This window comes from Labrus bergylta, chromosome 10 (genome assembly GCF_963930695.1).
Source record: "Labrus bergylta chromosome 10, fLabBer1.1, whole genome shotgun sequence".
NCBI lineage: Eukaryota > Metazoa > Chordata > Actinopteri > Labriformes > Labridae > Labrus > Labrus bergylta.
Genome location: NC_089204.1, coordinates 17207887 through 17228494, shown reverse-complemented (window position 1 = coordinate 17228494; position 20608 = coordinate 17207887). Strand labels below are relative to the sequence as shown.

General features: G+C 37.8%; 1 protein-coding gene across 4 annotated transcripts in view; it reads right to left on the bottom strand.

The window, feature by feature from the left end:
* Positions 1–20163, bottom strand: part of kcnh1a (potassium voltage-gated channel, subfamily H (eag-related), member 1a) — a 47351-nt gene extending 27188 nt beyond the window's left edge. Inside the window, exons 1-9 of one of the 4 annotated variants that reach the window (XM_065959806.1) lie at positions 19906–20163; positions 16245–16271; positions 14082–14205; positions 9750–9856; positions 9273–9401; positions 7534–7652; positions 6018–6410; positions 2945–2971; positions 151–308 (exon numbers count right to left, since the gene is read on the bottom strand). In XM_065959806.1, the coding sequence (XP_065815878.1) occupies positions 151–308; positions 2945–2971; positions 6018–6410; positions 7534–7652; positions 9273–9401; positions 9750–9856; positions 14082–14205; positions 16245–16271; positions 19906–19978 (1157 nt within the window). In that variant the 5' untranslated portion in view covers positions 19979–20163. The remainder of the gene's footprint in view (positions 1–150; positions 309–2944; positions 2972–6017; positions 6411–7533; positions 7653–9272; positions 9402–9749; positions 9857–14081; positions 14206–16244; positions 16272–19905) is intronic. The other 3 variants (XM_065959807.1, XM_020653123.3, XM_020653124.3) reach the window with 3 other exon arrangements.
* Between the last annotated feature and the right edge of the window lie 445 nt (positions 20164–20608).

The window sequence follows — 20608 nt, the reverse complement described above, 5'->3', positions numbered from 1 at the left end:
GTTTGACATTTTTATGAATAAATAAACTAGAAAGAATGATGAGACAGGGTGCAGAGAAGATGAAATACGGGAAGATGATGATCGATTACAACCAAGTGAAAAGGTAAGACATTTATTTTTTTAAAGTAAAAGAAAATGTCATGAACATACCAAATGCAGGCCAGCCAGTGAGCAGCCAGGCCAAAAACACACACCAGCAGGACCAGTACAGCCGCCCCATACTCAATGTAGTGATCCAGTTTACGAGCAACCCGACCCAGACGGAGAAGCCGCACCACCTTCAGTGAGCTGAAGAGACTGCTGATCCCCTGAAACAGGAATAAAAGCGCAAAGAGACAAAAGAGAGAGGAAGAAACACTTTGTAACATATTCATTTATGTATGAAGTAAATGTTTACAGAAATCTTAACCTGTAGAACTTTTACATACAGTTAGACTTTAATATAAAGGCATTAATGACCACTTTGATCGAATTCATGACTTCATACAAAATGTAATGTACTTGTAAGCAGCTAAAAGGTATTTTAATTACTTAAGTAATTTGTGATAATATACTAGTGTTCTATATCCAGTTCATTGTTTTTGTATTTTATGAACCATGTAAATGCCTCTATACTTGCTTAATGTTGATGTAAAATGCTTCCCAAGCAGTCTTCTTGTATCTCTTAAGAGTATATTTCTGCTCTTTGTGTAAGAACAGTCACAAATGTGAGTAATTATGTTTTTATTTTCCTATTTCATTTTTTCTTTTTTTAGATGACTTTGCCGCTGTAATCCCGTAATTTCCCACTTATTACCTATTTGTAATTAGACTTATTTTTGAGATTCATCAAACATTAGAATAAGGTGACAGCTGTTAGTAAAAAATGAAACTTTAAATCTTAGTGATATTGTGATGATTTGATTCTATACAAGTACCAACAACAAACATCTGGGAAATATTCTTCCTTGTTTTTATCAGGGTCTCCCTACCAAATCGGATATTAAACCAAAAATAGAGAATATAAACACTTTGAGACAACCACAAGATTCAAAGTGTTAACATTGATTTATATTTTTTACATTTACCATTTCTGTGCAACATGACAATTTTACAAGCAGCAGTTACATAACAAGGAGCCAAATGTCTACTCAGCTAGAAACATCCACTCAGTGATTCAAACAGACAATCCCATCAGTTTGCTGGTGGCCGTGTGTATGTGTGTGTGTGTGTGTGTGTGTGCGTGTATGTGTGTGTGTGTGTGCGTGTATGTGTGTGTGGGTGTGTTTGGAGGGATATTGATTTAGCTAATGTGCTGTTGTGTGCAATCCGAGTACGACTGCAGTGCTCACTGTCACTTGATCTGATCCAGCTGCCTGCCAGACACCTCAGCTTCTCTGAAATCTCTTTACAGAGCTGAGCTCCAACACAACTCAGTTAGCGGTGCAATACCGCTGTTAAGCCCTTCTGCAAACTCTACAAACACAAGTTCAGGAGGTATGACCATCACTTCCGGGATTTCTAGAGAATCTAACTCGAGACAGGTTTTTGCTGCTTGACAAAAGGCTTATTTGCTTTCTTGTACAAAGCTAAATGAGACTGGATAGCTGGTAGGCTATGCAGAATACGAAGCTGAAGTAAACATGACTAGCAAAAAAGGAAAGAGCTTCCAAATTTAAAACCAGATCTTGCTCTATACCTAAACCTGATCAGGCCCCAAAAGCCCTGGAAATCCCATGCACAAGAATAAACACGTTAACAGCCTGACTAAAACCATTATTTGAGTCTGAATAACCTTTTTTTTTACAACTTGTCTGTTTTTATGATATGAAGGCTAAGATTTATCCATAATTAGAACATGTCTGAGTTCACTGACAGGTAAGCATGTTTTAGCTTTGCCTGGAGGCTTAAGGTCTGCCTCAGCTCCTCTTTATTGCCTGTTTCTAGATTGACTGAAAGTTTGACGAGACAGCATTTTCAATATGGCGGCTGCCATCAGTGGGAATCAAAAGTCAGCTTTAAAAACCAATCGATGATATCACTGGGACTAAGTCAATGTTTTAAACAGTGTATATGTGTTAATTTAGAGTCCCTTGAGTATTTACTTTCTTTTCACAAGTAAGATAAGTAGATGATTCCAGAGTTGTTAGCTTAGCCTAGCATTGTTATCCTGGGCTCTCATCTCCTACATAGCATGTTTCCTTAATGTCTGATGATAAAGTAAGGCAATTTTAATATTTAATTCAGTAGATATTTTACATATTGGTCCCTTAACTGTTGTTTGCTCTTAGCTCATTGTTCGTAAACTGTTTCTCACTCATGTAATGTTTATTTATAACGTGTTCTGCTGCCCTCTTGGTCAGGTCACCCTTGCGAAAGAGATCTCAATGGGTTCATTTTCCATAGACGGAATAAGACACGCAGGAAAACAAGTACTTAAAAAGGTTGCTTAAAGAAGAAGGGGCTTTTAAAAAATATGCAGCACACTTTGTTCAAAACTCCCTTTGTGTAGGCATTATTTCAATGCCCGGATGACTTTTTGAATTTTTAAATATCTCATTGCTGCTGTATATTTGTCACAAATGGCATGTAACCGCTGACTAGAGGACTGAATCAGCTCTCATGCAGCTTTAATGAAGCCGTAATTCATTTTCAAAGTGTAGAGCACAATCAGATTGTTGTCATCTCCAGGCAATGAAGAGCCTTAGCAACAACAAAAAAAAAAAAGCAGGCAGCACAAATCTTAACTTGCTTTCTGTGACATTTACTTCACGCAATAATGCTTCTGCTGTCGTACTCTCATCCAGCACAGCAGCTGAGATGTCGGTGCAGGAGTGAATGGGGATGTGTAGTGCGTTTTGTCAGAGCTTTCATGGAGGGTGGATATAACGTTTTTGTCGGGTGTAAAGGTGTGTCTACAAGTCAAAAGAAAACACAAAACTGCTCTAATCAAACTGAAGCCTACTTGGGTGACAGCTCGGTGATTCCAATTCTTCCCATCACGTCCCATGCATGAATACAGGCAGAGGAGGAAGGTGGGGGGGATGGGTGGACCATGCAAACAGAATGGAGGGATGCAAAAGAAGAAAAAATACACAAATAAGACAGAAAATCAGAAGTAAGCAATGAATTAACACATAATTAAGAGATCAAAGAAAGCATCTAATTTGTGTTTGTACAGCATGAGTATGACAAAAGCATGCCATTCTGTACCAGGCTTTTCTTAGAACACATGGACAGCAATAACAATGGGTTTGTTTGCTGTTGTTGTTTTTGGTAAGTAGATTTTAAAAACTGAAATGACACAAATACTGTGAAGTTCAATCAGTCTCAAGTTGATGTACAGCGCTTTGAAATTGCCAAGAATAACTTTGACAGCCGCTCCTTCTTAATGATCTCCTCTCCCCTGTTTGGAAACCTGTTGGGGGGGGGGAAACAGCCATCAAAGTTATTCATGTCTGTCGTTAAGGTCTGCAGTGGCAGCAAAGATGTTTCAGTGCCAGGTTTAATAACACAAGCAATTGTTTACCCGCTCTCATTTACCCCTGCCATGGATTGCCTCACAGCAATCTGGAGCATATTGGAGTCGCTGAGATGATGCAGAGACAAGCTGGAGGATGATCCTGGAAGCGGGTGGTCATATAGCAGGAATGGATGTCGCTGTACAGTAAATGTGTTCATAACCTTATCCCAGGCTCAATGTACACTCCAGCCTCACAGTCATAGAAAACAAAAGTATTGTGTTGTGATTTAAGGGTTTAGGGCTGAAAAAAACTATTGTTTTCACTATTGTTTTTTTTTCTTCCACTAAGGTGAATGAAGTTAAATGATTGAAGTTGTTTATAAGATTATCCAAAGCTTAACCCAAGATTCTGACATTTCAAAAGCACGAGTTAATCTCTTGGTATTTTTCTGCTAAAAGTGCATCGTCTATTCCGTCTGCTCACTCGGCTCTGAAGTTAGAGAATTTTAATTGTTCTCAACATGTTGAGTGCATTATGGGAGATTTTCTAGGGCCGAAACAAACATTTACAACCAACCTGCCTATTATATTAGATATTTTGGTTACCAGTGGAGTGTTTGGCCTTACTTGGTGATAATGATATGAGTAGTTTTCTACATGTGGGTCCCTTAAGGAGATTAAGTCCTTCTGATGCTTTTACACTGCTTGACTGATCAACAGGTAATGATGGTAACAGACATGCAGCAGTATAACTGCTGGAGAAAAGAAGGCTGCTAACAAGTGAGCGTATGGAGCGTAGGTGTATATGATGCAGGGAAAATCAGTTTTGATGGTCTTTTATTATTGTTACATTGCTTAGACCTACAGAATACAGACAATGTTTTTTATTCTTTCTTTTTTTTTACAGAAACTTAACAGGTCTCCCTTAATAAAAAAATCATAGTTTGAATTTTCAAATTATAGAAGTGCATATCACAATTTCCCTGAGCTCAAACTGACAAACTTGATTATTCATTTTTTTGCCCAATCAAAAGTTTTAATGCGCCAAGACATTTATTGTGACAGTCTGCGGTTAATGTGATGCATTACTTTGTCTCCAGAAAGAAAAGACACGCTCTTTAGATAGCTTCACAAACTCATATGACTTCTTATTTATTTATGAATTTGTACTTTCCCCCCCCCCCCACAAGATCAGATAACACCAGAGCTGCCCTTTAAATCCCAAAAGGCGGTTGTTTCTTCCTTCTGCTGACCCCTAACTCTCTGTCGCCCCGGCCAGTTGAACTTGTCAGCGTTCAGGATGCTGAAGCCTTGAAAGACTAGAAAGGGCCAAAAATGCTTGACCTGCACATAAAACTCAACGCTCCATGCCACCAAAATGTCTCTTTTTTTAAAGCATTACCACAGCATTTCTTATTCCTCTGTATTGTATGAGCTGCCCCTCAGAGCTCTCAGTGTGACGCACAACACCGCTAAACGCTACTGCAGCATTTTTACATGGACACGCTGTCGCAATAACACACACACATCATGAGGCGTGACACATGTAAGCACATGCGGGCTAATACAAACACAAGCAAGGATGCATTATTATAATGAAATCCAGCAAGTGCAGGATCCTGAGGCTCCATTTTATTATTGTGTGTATGAATGTGTGAGAGTGTTTGTGTGCGTGTTTTAAGTGTGTGGAAAATGCTCCTTATACATCAAGGTTTTGGACCTGATTCAGACCATGGAGGTGTTTTCATTCAGATAGTGACATATAAGAAGCTGGCTTTTTTTCTAAATAGATTTCATCAGCAAACTTGAAAGTAATAAGCATTCGTTTGAGTTATTTTCCCTTCAATGACACACATAAAGATGAGAAATCTATGAACAAAAAAATAGACAACCTCCCAAAGGGGATGTGAAAAGAGAGAAAAGCTTAGAAATCCTTCCAAAAAACCACACAGTCTAATTTATTCACATATAAAATAAGTAGATGGCATCACTTAAAATGAACTCAAAATGCAGGTTTGAAAACACAACACCGCTTAGTTTTTAATCACAGCAGGAGTTCCCATGATTCAGTGCTTTTGTCAGCTGTCATAAGGTGTTAATGGTTTTAAGGCATCAGTGACAAAGCAGAGGACTGCAGAGTGGCTCAGTTTAATAATGTAACACTCCTTCCCCCAATTAAAATGTGCCAATTATCTCGAGATCCTGTGATAGCTCTCCAGCACACACTGCCTCATTATGGTCCAAAATTTATTTATTCACAAACAAGCATATTATTATGCCGCTCCTTTTTTCCCTGACACTATAAAAAAAAAAAAAAGTGTACAGGATGGGATGCAGGGTGCTTCTAAAATGTGGTTCAGGCTTGAATAGAAACAAATGTAATGTGTCGTCCTCCTTAGAAACTGATCACCTCTTGGATTTTAAGTAAATTAAAGGCAAAAGCCTGATAGCAAAGCTTTAAAAGATGTGTTTTTAAAGAGAAATTCTCAAATGTAACAACAACAACATATCAATAGCTGTCTCTTTCCAGCTCTATGTACCAGTTCAAGCACAAACACAGAACCAGCGCTCTCACCTCATCGACGTTCTCAAAGGCGTTGATGACGTCATACGGCAGGCAGGACAGCAGGTCGATAACAAACCAGGTCTTCAGGTAGTTCATCCGTATCAGCTTGGGGTCCGAGATGACCTCGCCGGCGGGTCCTACAAACGTGGTGTGAAAGTTTAAAACAATATCCACCAAGAAGATGACGTCCACGATGCTGTCCACCACCAGCCACGTCACGTTGTTCTGCTTGGTCTTGAAGGAGACGTTGTAGGGTACCATGATGGCTGTGTAGAAGGTGAGGATGAGGATGACCCAGTCCCATGTTGTTTTGAAGAGGCAGTAGTGCAGGATGATGTGAGGAGGAGTTTTGGGGGTCTCCTGCTTATACTGAGGTAGGATATCTGAGCCCAGCTGCAGAACCTGCCAAAAGAAGAGGCACATGGATAAATATAGAGCAGGAGGCAAACAATTCTTGTCCCTTCTTTTGCATTTTTTTGGGGGATAGTTGCAATAATATATAAATTCAAATCCTCAAAATGACTAAATCGTAAATAATATAAAAAAAACGTATTGCAACTAAATGCAACTATGGTAAATATCTTTTTTTAAATACTTTTTATTTGATAGTTTTGAAGAAAAACAACATTAACTGTCAGAATGAGCATATATACATTTGTATATGGTTTGTATAGAAGATCTACCTATAAGTGCATCATCTATACAGGCATGGATAAATATTTCTGATGGTTCATTCTACGACAGAGAAGAAGAGTGAGCAAAAAGGAAGGGAAGATTAAAACTATGGTAAATATCGTTACCAAAAAAGGCTGCGGATGACTTAAATTCGAACAAAATACGCTTTATTTTCAGATAAAAATGTGCACCTGGTACTTGAAGCAACAAAATCCTTTTTAATCTTCAAATCAGTCAAAATAGCAAGCACACAATTTGAAGTGTGTAAACATTGTCAGTTACAATGTTAAAAGAATCTCGATGGGATTACATTTACAGTGTTCAATTCATTATGTTACATAGAAAACGTATTATTATATCACAGTTGCAATTTTTTGTTTATTTATTTATTTTGTCCATTAACATGTTCGCAATAAAGATCTCAGTCAATTAATCACTGATTTTCTTCTGCAGTGCCACTAGCTGTGGGATGACTATCTCACTCCTTGATGACTTTTTGAATTGAGCACTGGCACACATCAGTGACTGAATTTCTGGTTCTCTGCAAAGTTTGCAACACAGCTTCTCATTGGCCAAAAGATTCAACACAAAGCATCATGGGAATAACAAGAGGTAGGCTTAACAGTTTTCAGTGAAGAAAAAATTGATCAGTAAAGAACTCGAAAATTGGATTTATCACTACAGGTTTACCTGACTGTATTAAGTCTCAGAGCAAACAAGTCTTATAAGGCCAAACAATTCCAGAAAGGGAAACAGTCACCCTGGAGCTCTTGTCAGAACAGCACAGTTGTATGCTTAACAGCAAAAAAAAAAAAAGAAGAAGTCTCTAGCATGCAGCGTTCCTCCATACCTCAGCTAAACGAGAGTGCTTGGTAACGTTCTCCCCTTTGTGCACTGTGGGCTGCAGCTGCTGTAAGACTCCTCTGCTGCTTGTTAGAGCTCGAGTCAGTCGGGCAAACTTTCCCCAACCTGAGGATTAGAAACACAGTCAGGAAGCCCCCGACTTTGACAGGCTGTTTTTAAAAAAAAAACTTTTTCTTTGGACTGGATATTTCCTGGGGCAAACAGCATGTTTGTGAGGCTTGTGGGAGTTGTGAAAAGGCTTGTAGAATCAGAGTCTGAAAATGATCTTTTTGGTATTGAACAATTACAAAGCACTTGATAAGTGAGCTTATCAGACCGTATTATTATTATTGCTCAGGTACGTTGAACAACAAGGGCTTCAAAAGGACTTGCAAAAGCAGCAAAAGCCATTTTTTAACTTTAACTAAATGTGTACCATCATTGTGATAACCAAGAGAAATGTCCTAAAGCACATTGAAAAAACAATGGACAAACATAGAAGTCTAAACTTTTATGTTTCCCTTTTGACTCTATAATTAGTATTAAACCCCAGACTGCAGTTTCCTCTACCTTTTTTGTTGTTGCGTTGTATGTTGGGTTGCTACATCAACCACTGGCTGCATTTAGTCACTTCAGGGTTTGTCTTGGTGTTAACACTGGAACTTTATGTGTTTCTTGGAGTAGCTTCATAACTCAAGCAGTTACTCTCAGGAAATCTTCAGATTATGCCAGTGGGCAACAACCCATTTTAGAGAAACTGCTCCCAATACAACATATTCACTTTGTGGACATTTTCCTCTGATCTAATGCTCAGGGTGTGAAATTACATTTTTTAAGTGAAATTTCTTCTTGATGATCAACAGGTCAAATCAGAATGAAACAGTAGAATACAATTATAATATTTAGTAACTCAAGGTTTCAGCAGCTAAGACACACAAGTGCTACCTTTAGCATTCCATTCCTAGCTTACATTACGGTTTACCAGCCAACAATACCATCATCAGAGATTTAACACCTTTCCTACTGTATCATGTGATATCATCAAACAGTGATGTAAGCTATGAAGTCGTTGAATTTTAAAGTCGGCTGATATTTGTTTTGCCTGATATGCCTCTAGATTTACACTATACATTGTTTTTGTCCTTTCAGTTCATAGGCATTCCCAAAGCATTGCAATGATAAAGACTTCATACATATATACAGTTTGCAAACCTGGAATAATGACAGCACTGAGCTTTTTATCTGCTTTCCCGTGTGTAAAATGGCCGCTGTGTGAATATGGTGAATAAATGTGAAGTATTTGCTGATGCAATAACCTTCAGCAGAGCAGACTTGATTTCATAATTTAACTCTCTGTATTTGTTTCTTCATGTCTGTTGTCTAACACTTGCACTACTGCATGTTCTATCTTAAACACTCCCTCAGTGAATAACTTTTTCTGTGTTGTGTTTTTTGTCTGAGTGGGATAGTTGCCAGAGCAGATGAACAATGCGGTGTCCAATGATGATCTAAACTAGACTAATGTAACCTCTGCAACATTTCAAAAGCACCACATACACAGATTTAGATCAAACATCTGCTTCATAATGTGACAGATGTTTATTGAGCCAAGTGAAGTATGGTGGATGTTTCTTTACGTTTCCTTTTTTCATTCACTCCGAGGTGGAATGTAATTTTGTCAGTTTCAGTGAAGAAACCCTTTTTTTTTTTTTTTTGCTACAAGGCACTTCATTTAATGACTCTGACCTTTGGAAGAATCGTCTTCAATGGGCTGTTTAAAGGCTGTGATGTCACTGAAGGTGCAGAGAAACAGGACCACTTTCTCTTGTTCATTTCTTATAGGAGCGATCTTCACGAAAAACCAAACTGGAGTCCCTGAAAATGTACACAAAAAAGACACACTTTTGCTGCATTATCCACTTATTTTTAGAGATATGATGAGTGTGCACAGAAAGCTTGATGGCATAGTGTAAACCAAAGTGTCGTCGACTTCCTGTAACACCTGCAAGTGGAAACAAACACAGCACCACATCCTGTATATTCTGGGGAAGGTTTCTCTGGTCTCGCTCTCAACCAATTAGCACTTTTCTACAGAGGTAGAAATGCTCTGGTTCTGCCTTTGAACTCCACTGTACCTTACATCCACTGAATATATTTGCACTTCAAGAGAGTAGAACTTTACATTTTTCTTCCTTTCCCTCGCATATGGCACAGAACACTTACTGTTTTTCTTGTACATAAGGATTTCAAAGGAGTTCATCTCATAATTCTCAAACGTAAACCGCACTTTTTCCGTCGTGTCCTTGTCCGTGAGCTCCCCGTACATGAAGCTGGAAAACACAGAGGGACATTTTAAAAAATATATATTTTAAAGACAAAGGAAGGCACATTCATCATGCATGCTCATACTTTCATTAACACAGTGCTGAGGAAAGCTAGAATGCATAAACTCCTTAATACGTTAGCTGCAAACACCCCTTTGGTTTCATTGTAGTTTCTCCTCTTGTTTTTTTTTTTATTGCTTTTTCTTCACATTTTTACAGTTTTAATCCCATGTGTTCATTGAAATGCATATCTTCTGCAAATAACTGAACATAGGAAATGATATATATTTAGAGTTGAACTTAAACTAGACAGACCAGTAAATGATAGCTACTAAGAGACCTCCAGAGAGTTTCACTGCAGAACTGGCGGTATTAAATATAGAGTGGAAGCAGATTAAAGCTCACTGAAATGTATCCTGAAAGCATTAAAAAGATAAATGCAGCCTGGTGTCTAATTGACCAAATGCAAAGTGCCTTACAAAAACAAATTAAACCTGAGGACAGGTCAAACATCCATGAGCGCATTAAACCGTGCGGCAGAGACATTCATCTCACTTTGCTATAATGCCACCCTCGCTGCCAGCCTGTTCAGGCATGATCTAAAAATAACTCAGAGTTTGTTATGAAATACTAAAGGGAGGCTAAATTTAATGAGACTACGTTCTGAAGCTGTAGAGACTTTTTTTTTTTTTTTGATGTAATATCATCAAGGTTATTTTTGTCTTCTTCTCTGAATGGCTAAGAATGTGTCGCCCCTCAAGGAAAACAGTACATCACAAATTCTCATCATGCCTGAAAAAGTCCCACAGGTTTGTCACAGAATGTTTACGGGATTCAGTATAGAAAAAAAAAACACATATACATAATTAAATAGACAACAAACATAAAGTATATGCAGTTTAGTTGGCGATAGCATCTTTGATCCACATGCTTCTGAAGGAGGAGAGGCTCAGATACATGACATCTACACTCTGGGGGAATGATTTTATGTTTGAGTCATCCTCAGAACCATCAAACGTCCAAACCATCTGAATGTTTTATGGGCTGATAATCCCACTCACAAAGTTGTTTTTTTTTTGTTTTTTTTTACATGAAAGAAAAAAACGTCAGTCTAAATGATTCAAACTATAGAAGAATATTTGAAGACTTATGACAGAATGCATTGATACTAGAGCCCGACTGATTCATTGGCCAGCTGATAATATCGGCCGATGTTAGCATATCCACTAACCATCGGTATCTGCTGATTTATCGCAGATATGTGCCGATATTACTAGATTTATTCACCAGTCAAATAGTAATATTGTATTACATTAGCAGTTTTCTTTCACCAGCAGAGTGTGCTGTGTGGATTACAACAAGCATCATCACCTTCCAAAAGCAACATTTTAAAGGGATAACACATGAAAGTCTGCAGTGATTACCTGACAGTACGGTGAACTCTGTGAATCCAAACTTGACTTATGCCGGTTTTATTTGTGTCTGTTAAAATGACCACTGTGATGCCCCAGTAGTGTCTTCACTACACTGTTGTCTTCTTGGAGGTGTGTCTCTAACCTGTGGCTTCATTGCAGCCCACTAATTAGAGTAACTCAGCAAACCTTGGCCCAGTGTGCTGAAGTTACTTAAGCTCCTGCAGTCTCTCACACGTACACTCTCTCTATCTCTCTCTCCGCTGGGACCCTCTCCACAGGTATACTGTATTTTTGGTTTGAGAATGTTATGTAATGTAGGCCTACCTTTTGTTATGTTTGCATTTTGGAACAACTACCCACACACACCTACTCATGCACGTCACACACCACTGACTTTTCTCACCTACACACCTCATTGTAAATATATTATCTGGTGTACTTGGGTTTATAAAGATTTGTTTGACATATTTGGTTAATAACGTATTGTTTGTTTATTTCATTTCGTCTGATTTGGTTGAATAAAGAATTAGTTAAAACTTAAACATGGTGTTTTGTCCCCATTTTGTTTTTACTTCCTGAGCCAGCTCATGACATCACCGCTGATCACCATCAGATTAGCTGATTACAGATTCATAAATTCCTTGCATCACAGCAAACAGAAATAACGGTTTGAACATATTCCCAACCAATCATAGTAAGACATTTTCAATGACTCAATGACAACACGTTTCGCAGATGTCAAGAACGAGTTGATTGTCCTATAGTTCAATATTGTACACATCTTTAACTTCATATGGAGGGCAAATAAAATATCATCGATGGACTCAGGTCATCACCCTGTGTCAGTGGAGTTGGGCTACAGTGTGGTCTGATACCACCATGAGCAGGCTTTAAGCTAAATATTCAGCTTCAGTTTTATTTTTATTTTGGGGCTTTTTAAACCTTTATTACAGAGAAAGGTCAGTGGATAGTCAGAAATCAGGGAGAGAGAAAGTGGGGAATGACATTTGGTAAACGAGCCACAAGTCTGATTAGAAACCGGGCTGTCTGCTTTGAGGGCAGTAGCATCTGTACATGGGGCGCAAAAACTAACCACTCGGCCACCGGCGCCCACAGCTTCGTTGTTAAGGGTGACGGATGATGCCATTAGTTGTTCTGGTATTGGTCTTCTCCTGGAATAAGGGACTCATCAAACTATCACAGAGCATCCTCTGTAGACAAGGAATTGATGCACTAAATCCATAAAGTGTACCAGTATATTTATTGTACTTATAATGATAACCTCCTTTTATCAGTCATACATTCAATTAAGAGACAACCTCCTTCTTTCTTTTTTTAACATTATCATATTCAGATTTTTGATCACTGTTTTTGGTTATGTTGTTTAATACTGTTTCCATGTTTCCCCACTGCCTCCAGAAAAGGGTACAAAAGACTTGTTAGCTCGCTTTCATTTACAATAGTCACGAAATTTACGGTAGTATTTATACATTTATACGGATGTCAAACACTGTGAGATGATTCTAGGTCTGTTTTCCTTTCTTTTTAAAAGCACTTAATCTAATCCATTTAGCCACCTAAAAATAAACCTGAAGCAAATCTTCACACTCTGTTCAATATTTCTACTGGCAAGTGTTCTGAAGCTTATGCTCACGGACCCAAGGGTCTAAATCAGTAATAGCCGCGGTGCTGGCTGTGGCAAACTCCATCTCCCACAACACACGAAATCTCCCACGGCTCTTAAATCTGGCAGCACCAACTGTTTCCATGTCATCCTATTAAAACCGTGGTTACAGACATGCTGATTACAGGCAATAAAAGCACTAGTCTAGAAGTTGTTCATCGGAGAACAAATACTTCTCATTTAAAGAGTTCAGTTTGTGGCTTTATGTGAACAGTTAATAAGACAGAACCTCAGGCAAACTGTCTAAAGTTTCACTGCTGCAGTCATTGAAGTGGAAGCAATTTCAGCTGTTACAACCTGATTACATCACAGATTTGTGTCAAAGCTATCTGCTGTAATTACTCTTAAATTATGGGACTATCATGCAAGTGGTATTCACACTATCCTCTACATAGCAGAATACAATTTTACATTCACTTGTGATGATAAGATGCCAGTCTGGAGGGAGTAAGTCGATTCAGGGGCTCCTAACAATAATTCATTTTAAAAAGAGGCCTGAGAATTCCAAAACTGAGATCTTTTTTTGTCAATATTAATCATTAGTATGGCAAACCCATAGAGGAATGTCACCTGTATCCACACTTTGAGCTATAAGGTCTCTATATAATATTGAAAGTGAGTCCAAAGATTGAAGGTTACTCTGTGGCTCCCAGATCAGTTGGTCGGTCGGCACTCCCCCCCATCTTAAATGTCTGAAAACCATGAGATGAATTGGTCCGAAATTTGGCACAGACATTCATGGTTCTCAGAGGATGAATACTAAAAAAAACATTCACAAAGGGACATTTACTTAAATGCCAGAATCATGTTGCCATTTATTTTTACAAGTATAATCCCCAAAAACCGACAACTGTTTCGACATGACATTTTTGTACATATTAAAGAAAATAAAAACTTTTCCTCTTTTACTTTGATCAAAATATCCAGCTGAAATGTCATCAGCCTCAGCTCATACGTTACATTATAAAGCTATGACTAAAAGTTTATAATCCTGTATTATAAAGAAGGCTTTGTTGGTTTTGGGGTTTATGTGACCAATAAACTTGAAAGTGAATACATTTGTGAAACAGTTTCCCCTTCTTCTCTAATCCTGACCCATCTGTACTAAAAACACCCCAACACTCTGGCCTACCTGCAGGTGCTGCTTTTCTGCATCACCTCAGCTCTGTGGTACCCCGACAACTTGCAGAAACCGTCATTGCTGTAGACAATGGGCCAGTCCACTATCTGAGCGTTTCCCAGGACAAAGTTGGTATCTGTTTGAAAGTAAACGGCAAAGAGAAGGGGCACATAACTGGAGGGGGTGAAGCGTTTCCTAAAAACAACAATACAATAACACGTATAAAATATAGGGTTTGTTGGGAAAGGGTTTAATCTCATCATATTTGATCTATTTCAAAGTCAGGGTTTTAGTCAAACTGCATAAAGAAAAACATAACATTTTATAGATGTAATGAAAAAAATACAGCTAAGAAGCAGATAAAGGGGGAACTGAGTATTTGACGATTTTGACTGTCTAACCTTAAAATGGTACTATCAGAAAGACATGACAAGTGTTTAGGTGACTAGGAAATACCTCCTTCAGCATATTTGTTAACATTAACTGTGTAATTGATGGCCAATACTTCAAGAAAGAATAAAACGTTTAAAAAAAGAGGGCTTCTGCAGTTATATTTGGCCATTTGTTGGCAGGTCATTTTAAATATCAGGGGGCAATTAGTGACTTATTGAATGTTTATATGAAAGGTTATCTCCTCCTCATGGCTACACAACCTGGTAGTCCCATTATGTAGTTACTGACTCTTTTTTTTTAAATCAATTATCTTGTTAGAACTGAATCTGTCTTCTAATGTTTCCTCTATCATTAAAAAGATTAAGTAACGCTGCCTTTAGGAGACACTTAAGACACTATAAAGATTTTCATTAGTGTACGTGATGGTCTACAGCCCATTACACACTCTTCACGGGGTGTGAAGACACAAAATCTTCTCATGTAAAAACTATCTAAAAATTTTTCTTTAATTAGCAGTTGCTTGACAGTTGACAACTTTCTGTGAATAGAGTATCAGAGGTGTTGGGGGGGGAGGTACTAGTTAGTACTTGTGTTTGCCATTTAAAAGTCTAATGTATAACAGTGATTATTAAGACAAAGTAGTAAGCATGGTCTATAAGCATTAATGTGTGCTGTCATCAAATTTTAAATGTCACAGAGAGGAGTTCATTAGTTCTCATATGGCTTAATTTCCATATTTAAATGTTAGCAGGGCCTCCAAGCAAAACGCATTAATGGCATGAATATTAATAAACCTAAACAATCATTGAATTTCTTTTCATCTACACTTTGTTGATCTCTTTTGCTTTGATAGCATTTTAAAATCTCAGCCACGACATAATATCTAAACATATTCTCATGTTGAATAAATGTTTGTTTCAAATACCTGATCAACACATTTGAAGGTGGGGACTTAAATTAAAATTATTGGTCTCATTATGATTATGATTACAACATGAAAACAGACCGTTTATATTTCAAACAATTGTGCTGTGTGCTGTGACTGTTGTGTCAGATTTGACTATTCATTTGCACATCAGCATGTTTGGATTTTACATTATAAATGAAATTCAAATTATTGAGAGACATTTTTTATTATGTAAAAACTTGTTTTTATTCTATAGCTTGGGGCAAAAGCTTACATATCTCAAACGTTTTAATTTTTATTCATAAAAGCAAAACTTACAAGTAAAACAAAATCAAATCTATTCACACAATTTTCGCAAAAGGAAAAAGGAATAGATGTGATGATTTGAAATGGGACAGGAGAAATGATGATAACTGGGTATGAAACCTAGAAAACACCTTGCTATGCATTCAACAATGTGACAACACCGGGGGTGAAAGAGCAGAAGGAACACAAATGAACACACACATACACACCCACACACATACAAACATTTATTTGATCACGCCAAAATGAAATACATTGAAATGACAACCAAAAGCATGAGAAGTTTGATAGAATATAATGCACGAGACGTTCCATGCCAACGTGTTATTTTACAATGATCAGACAAACTCTGAGTTATCTTCTGAGTTAATAAGAATTAGGTCCAAAAAGTTATGCTTGTTATTAGTCCTGGATTTGCTGTGTTGCAGCAACTTCTCACCAACATTTTCATGAAGTTAATTCATTTATGTGTGACTTTGTAAATTAACAGCATTTGGTATAGAACATTTAGAAGTACATTACAAAGAAGTAGAGAAAACATGAGCACATCAAACTAAACTTTGTAGTACCTGTCTGTCTATGTGACAGTGTCCAAACTGAAATATTTAAAAAAAAGGAAAGAAAGTTAACATATTACAGTGAGAGACATTTTTAAAAATCAGAAAATAAGATGGGAGTGTCAAGCAAAAGAGAAACAGGTGTCTTCAGCAAGCAGGTGAAGTTGAAAATACTCACATTGTGAATCTAACCTGATTGAATGCTAACATCTAAAAATGTGCCAACTTGACTGAGTCATTCAATTAGTACAAAAAACTAAATAATTAGGCATTAGGAAAATAGGTGTTATAGTTACTGTAGACTGAAACTGCATTAATTCGTTGTCGGACCAAAGTGACAACAAAAAGGAGAAACAAAAGATACACAACTATTGCCTGTTGCAGCTAATTCTTTAGCATACATTAGCTCATGTAGACATCTAGCAGGGTTGTGGTGACTTAGTCATGTGTTTATTTAAATCTTAATTATCAATAAACTCCTATATTAACTCTACTTAGCTGTTTTTCTTTTGTTCTCTTGCAACTACTGAGAGAATATATAAATCTTCATAGCTAACATTAAGTGGAAAACTTGTTCTGTGGTTTGGGGCTGGGCAGGAAGTTAAAAAATGAAAACAGCCTTCAATTGCAAACGGGAATTTAAAACTGGCCTTTCCATTGGAGTAGCTACATTAAACAAGAAGGTTGTAGCAGTTGGTTGCTGTTTTTTTTACAGGAAAAGGCTCTAAAATCCCACTTTACACTCACTAGTTAGCATCACATGACAAAGCTAGTGACTAGCTGCTGACTAAGCATACAGCAGCTAAGAAGCCTGACGTTCTTCCTTCAGGAGATTGGAAACTGAATCGGGTGCTAAAAGACAGTTATATAAGACTAAATTCAGCAGTTGGCAAGACAAAAAACTCCAAGTGCTTCTTTTATGTTTATTATAGTGAGCACAGAGAGATAAGACGGTCTTGCTTATTTGTGACTCTCAAGTACAGTACTGTTTGTTTTCATGAATAAAGTCCAGTTTTGATGCTGGTTTGTGAATCCAATCAAGTATAAGTGCTTGATCATAAATCAGATTCCTTTTTCGGGATTCCTATCACCTATTATTGATTATAAATTAATCTAATCTAGATCCTCTCCAAAATGTGATTGGTGCTTCCATGGCTTTCACTCCAACATCACACAAAGTTCACTGAAAATTATGCCACACAAATGAATGGAACTTAACATAACCTTGAAAGATAATCAAATTTTGACATTAAGGCTTTCGTACCAGCTTTAAAGGTGATATGTCGTAGTTATGTTTTCTACTTGTTATTGCTGCTCCACACATAATGAGACCAGTACTGCAAGTATGTTGTTAATAATCAGTTCCTTCATCTGACAAATTAACTTTGTCTTGTCTACCTACTTTTCTTTTCTGCATGTCACCTTTCAATAATACGGCTTTGCAGCTTCATGATAGCCTATAGTAAGTCAAATTTTGAGGCCCACTTAAAAATGTATTTTGAGGATTTAAGCGGTTGCAGGTGTCAGATATGTATTCCAAGAGCAGCTTAGTTTGCACATTTTTCTACATTTTATGGAGATTTTCTTTTTCTAGGTACCCTGGATTGTCCGTTTTTGTTCTGTGACATTATTTACTGACACTCAGGTGAAACACAGAAATCATTATTAGTGAAAGAAGTTTAAACTGTGCAGCATTTTCTGCTTTGGTCCAGACTAAAAATATTTCAATAACTGTTTGTTGAATGCCATGAAATGTTGTGGAGACATTTCTTAGTCTCCAGAGGATGAAAAAACTGAAGACTTTGGAAGAAAGTGAAGTTAATCTTAAAAAGTGTCATCAAAATGTAGTGCAAAGGGATATTTAAAAACGAATGACTACACAAAAAGGAATATGTCATTGTGTGTGATCACACCACCACTGCAAGTCACTTCAGCTTCTCACTGCGTCCTAGTGATTAAAGTCCTGACTCCGTTAGTTAGAAGATTTTACTTAACACTAATCCACAGATTGCCAAAGGTCATAAGAAAAACATATGCATTGGTTTAGAGGGTGAGTTTTTTTAATAGATATCATTAAGCATAAGGATCCAGTTCTTCACACTGATCTTGTAAAAGGCTTCTTCTGGAGAGAAGCGCTCACCCTTTATGAACAAGTTGTTCCCTTCTGTCACAACACATTTTAATGTAGCTATGTGCAACTGGGCCAGGCTCACTGTGAGGCCCTTGGAGTGCATAGAAACACACACACACACACACACACACACGCGCACACGCACACACACACACACACACACGCGCACACGCACACACACACACACACACACACACACACACACACACACACACACACACACATTTTTCTTCACTTCAAAATACAATTTCTTACTTGAACCAAACCTCAAAAAATAAAGAAGTCACTATAGCTTAAGCCAGATAATTAGCTTGTGTGCGTCAAACATTGTGTCTGAATGTGGTTCAAGACACATACACTACAGCACACATGGAGCTGCTGGTCCTGTGTTTCACAGCTAGCTGTCTAGTTTGATAACTATCCAGTCTTTCCTGTCACTTCCTATTGGATCTAATGATACAGAATCGACACGTAAAACTGACACCCAAATATCCCAAAATAACTAGCTCAGAGTTTGGTAGATTTTCAGTTTTGATTATGTTTCTCTTTACATCTGGAAAGTATTTTCTATCCTAACTGGTCAAAATGAATCGTATTTTTCTCAGTAGCAGCACAAATTAAAATGTAAGACAGTGGAGGAAATGTCAATATTTGGAAGAAGACCTCTTTACTTCTATTGAAGTAGGCCGATATATTGTCTTTTATTTAGAGGTGTGTCGCTGAAAGTTTTCAAGCTTATTTCTATCAAAGGTTAGATTAATTATCTTACAAGTAATATTCTAAGATTTTAAACCACATTCACCAAAATCAATAAAATGGAGCAAAATCAATCAAATGGCTTACATGACTGTGTTGTCCACCATCGGAGAGTTTCATGACTTACTGTTGTTTTATCGGCTTTTTGGTTCCACCAAATTAAAGATGAAAAATAAAAAAGTGTATGCAGTAATCTTGACTAGACACAGGCTGAGATTTGGTCCTCATATTTCAAACTTATTCATAGATATCTGTATTGCATTTAAATGGTATAACATTTGCCAATAAAGTCTTAGTGAATTTCAAACCAAACTGTATGTCTTTAAGAGGAACAGTGGAGAGTATCAAAGACATGAGACACATTAGTGCAGCTTACAGAAATTACTTAGAATAATCACACTCGAGTTTGCATTGATAATGTAGCCTATACAGTTCCCAAGTATCAATATGTGGTTTAGGCCAATATGTTTTTCAATTAAGACTTCTGTGGTTTATGTAATCTGTTGTAAGAATGCACCTGACGATACTGTACACTCCTGCAGGGAACGGGAGCTTCGCATCAGAAAGTCAGAAAATGATAATAGGCAACCAAATGCATGGGCAATGCGAGATTTAAAACCCCCCGCAGCGTAGCTCAATTCAAAACAACTTTTTTAATGTTCGCAAAGTGAGAGTTCATTTATTTATTTATTTTTATCGTTAATAAGTTGGCCGGCTCGAGTAGGTAGATTTGGTTGCAATGTCTGCATTTTCAAATTGAATCATGATAATAAATCTCATCCTTACCGTTCGACCGTCTGACAATATTCTCCAAAAAAGTATTCTGAGGGGCCACTAGTCCCCTCCGGCCCCCCGCCATCCTTCTTCTTCGCGCTCAGGCGTTTGCAGGGGATTCTTTCCTCCTTGGTCTGCTGCTGGTATTCATGGTCTCTTCGGCTCTGCACCGCTAGCGTGGATTTCTGTGCGAAGGGCTGTGTGTGTGTGTGTCTCCTCAGCCCTGTGCGGTGCGGTGCGGTGCGTTGGCGCCTCTTCAGTGAGACACTCACCTCATCATCCACGAGACGAAAACAACGCCTGAGCTAACCGCACAGGAGGGGCCGCGACTCTGCTGCTCCACATGGACCCCTGACAGGTGCTGCAGCGCCACCTGCCGGATAAAACCATGTTCTAAATCTCTAATGACAAAACTGAGCTCATTGACATTGACATTTGGATTTAGCCTGACGGTATTGAAGTTTGTCCCAATGGTGCTTGACAGGCGAGTTATGCCCATAACCTGACTTTTATTATATTATCATACCCTATCATATATAACCCTTAACAATTTATCATTCCCATCAGATCACAGTTTTTTTTATTTCATTGACTAAATGAACTAGTTTCAAGAGAACACAGAAATCAAAACCTTGAATATAAAAAAAGAGTTTTCTGTTAACTCGAGGACCTCGGGCTTCTGAATACCAGTAGGCTTAAATGTAACAGCAGACAG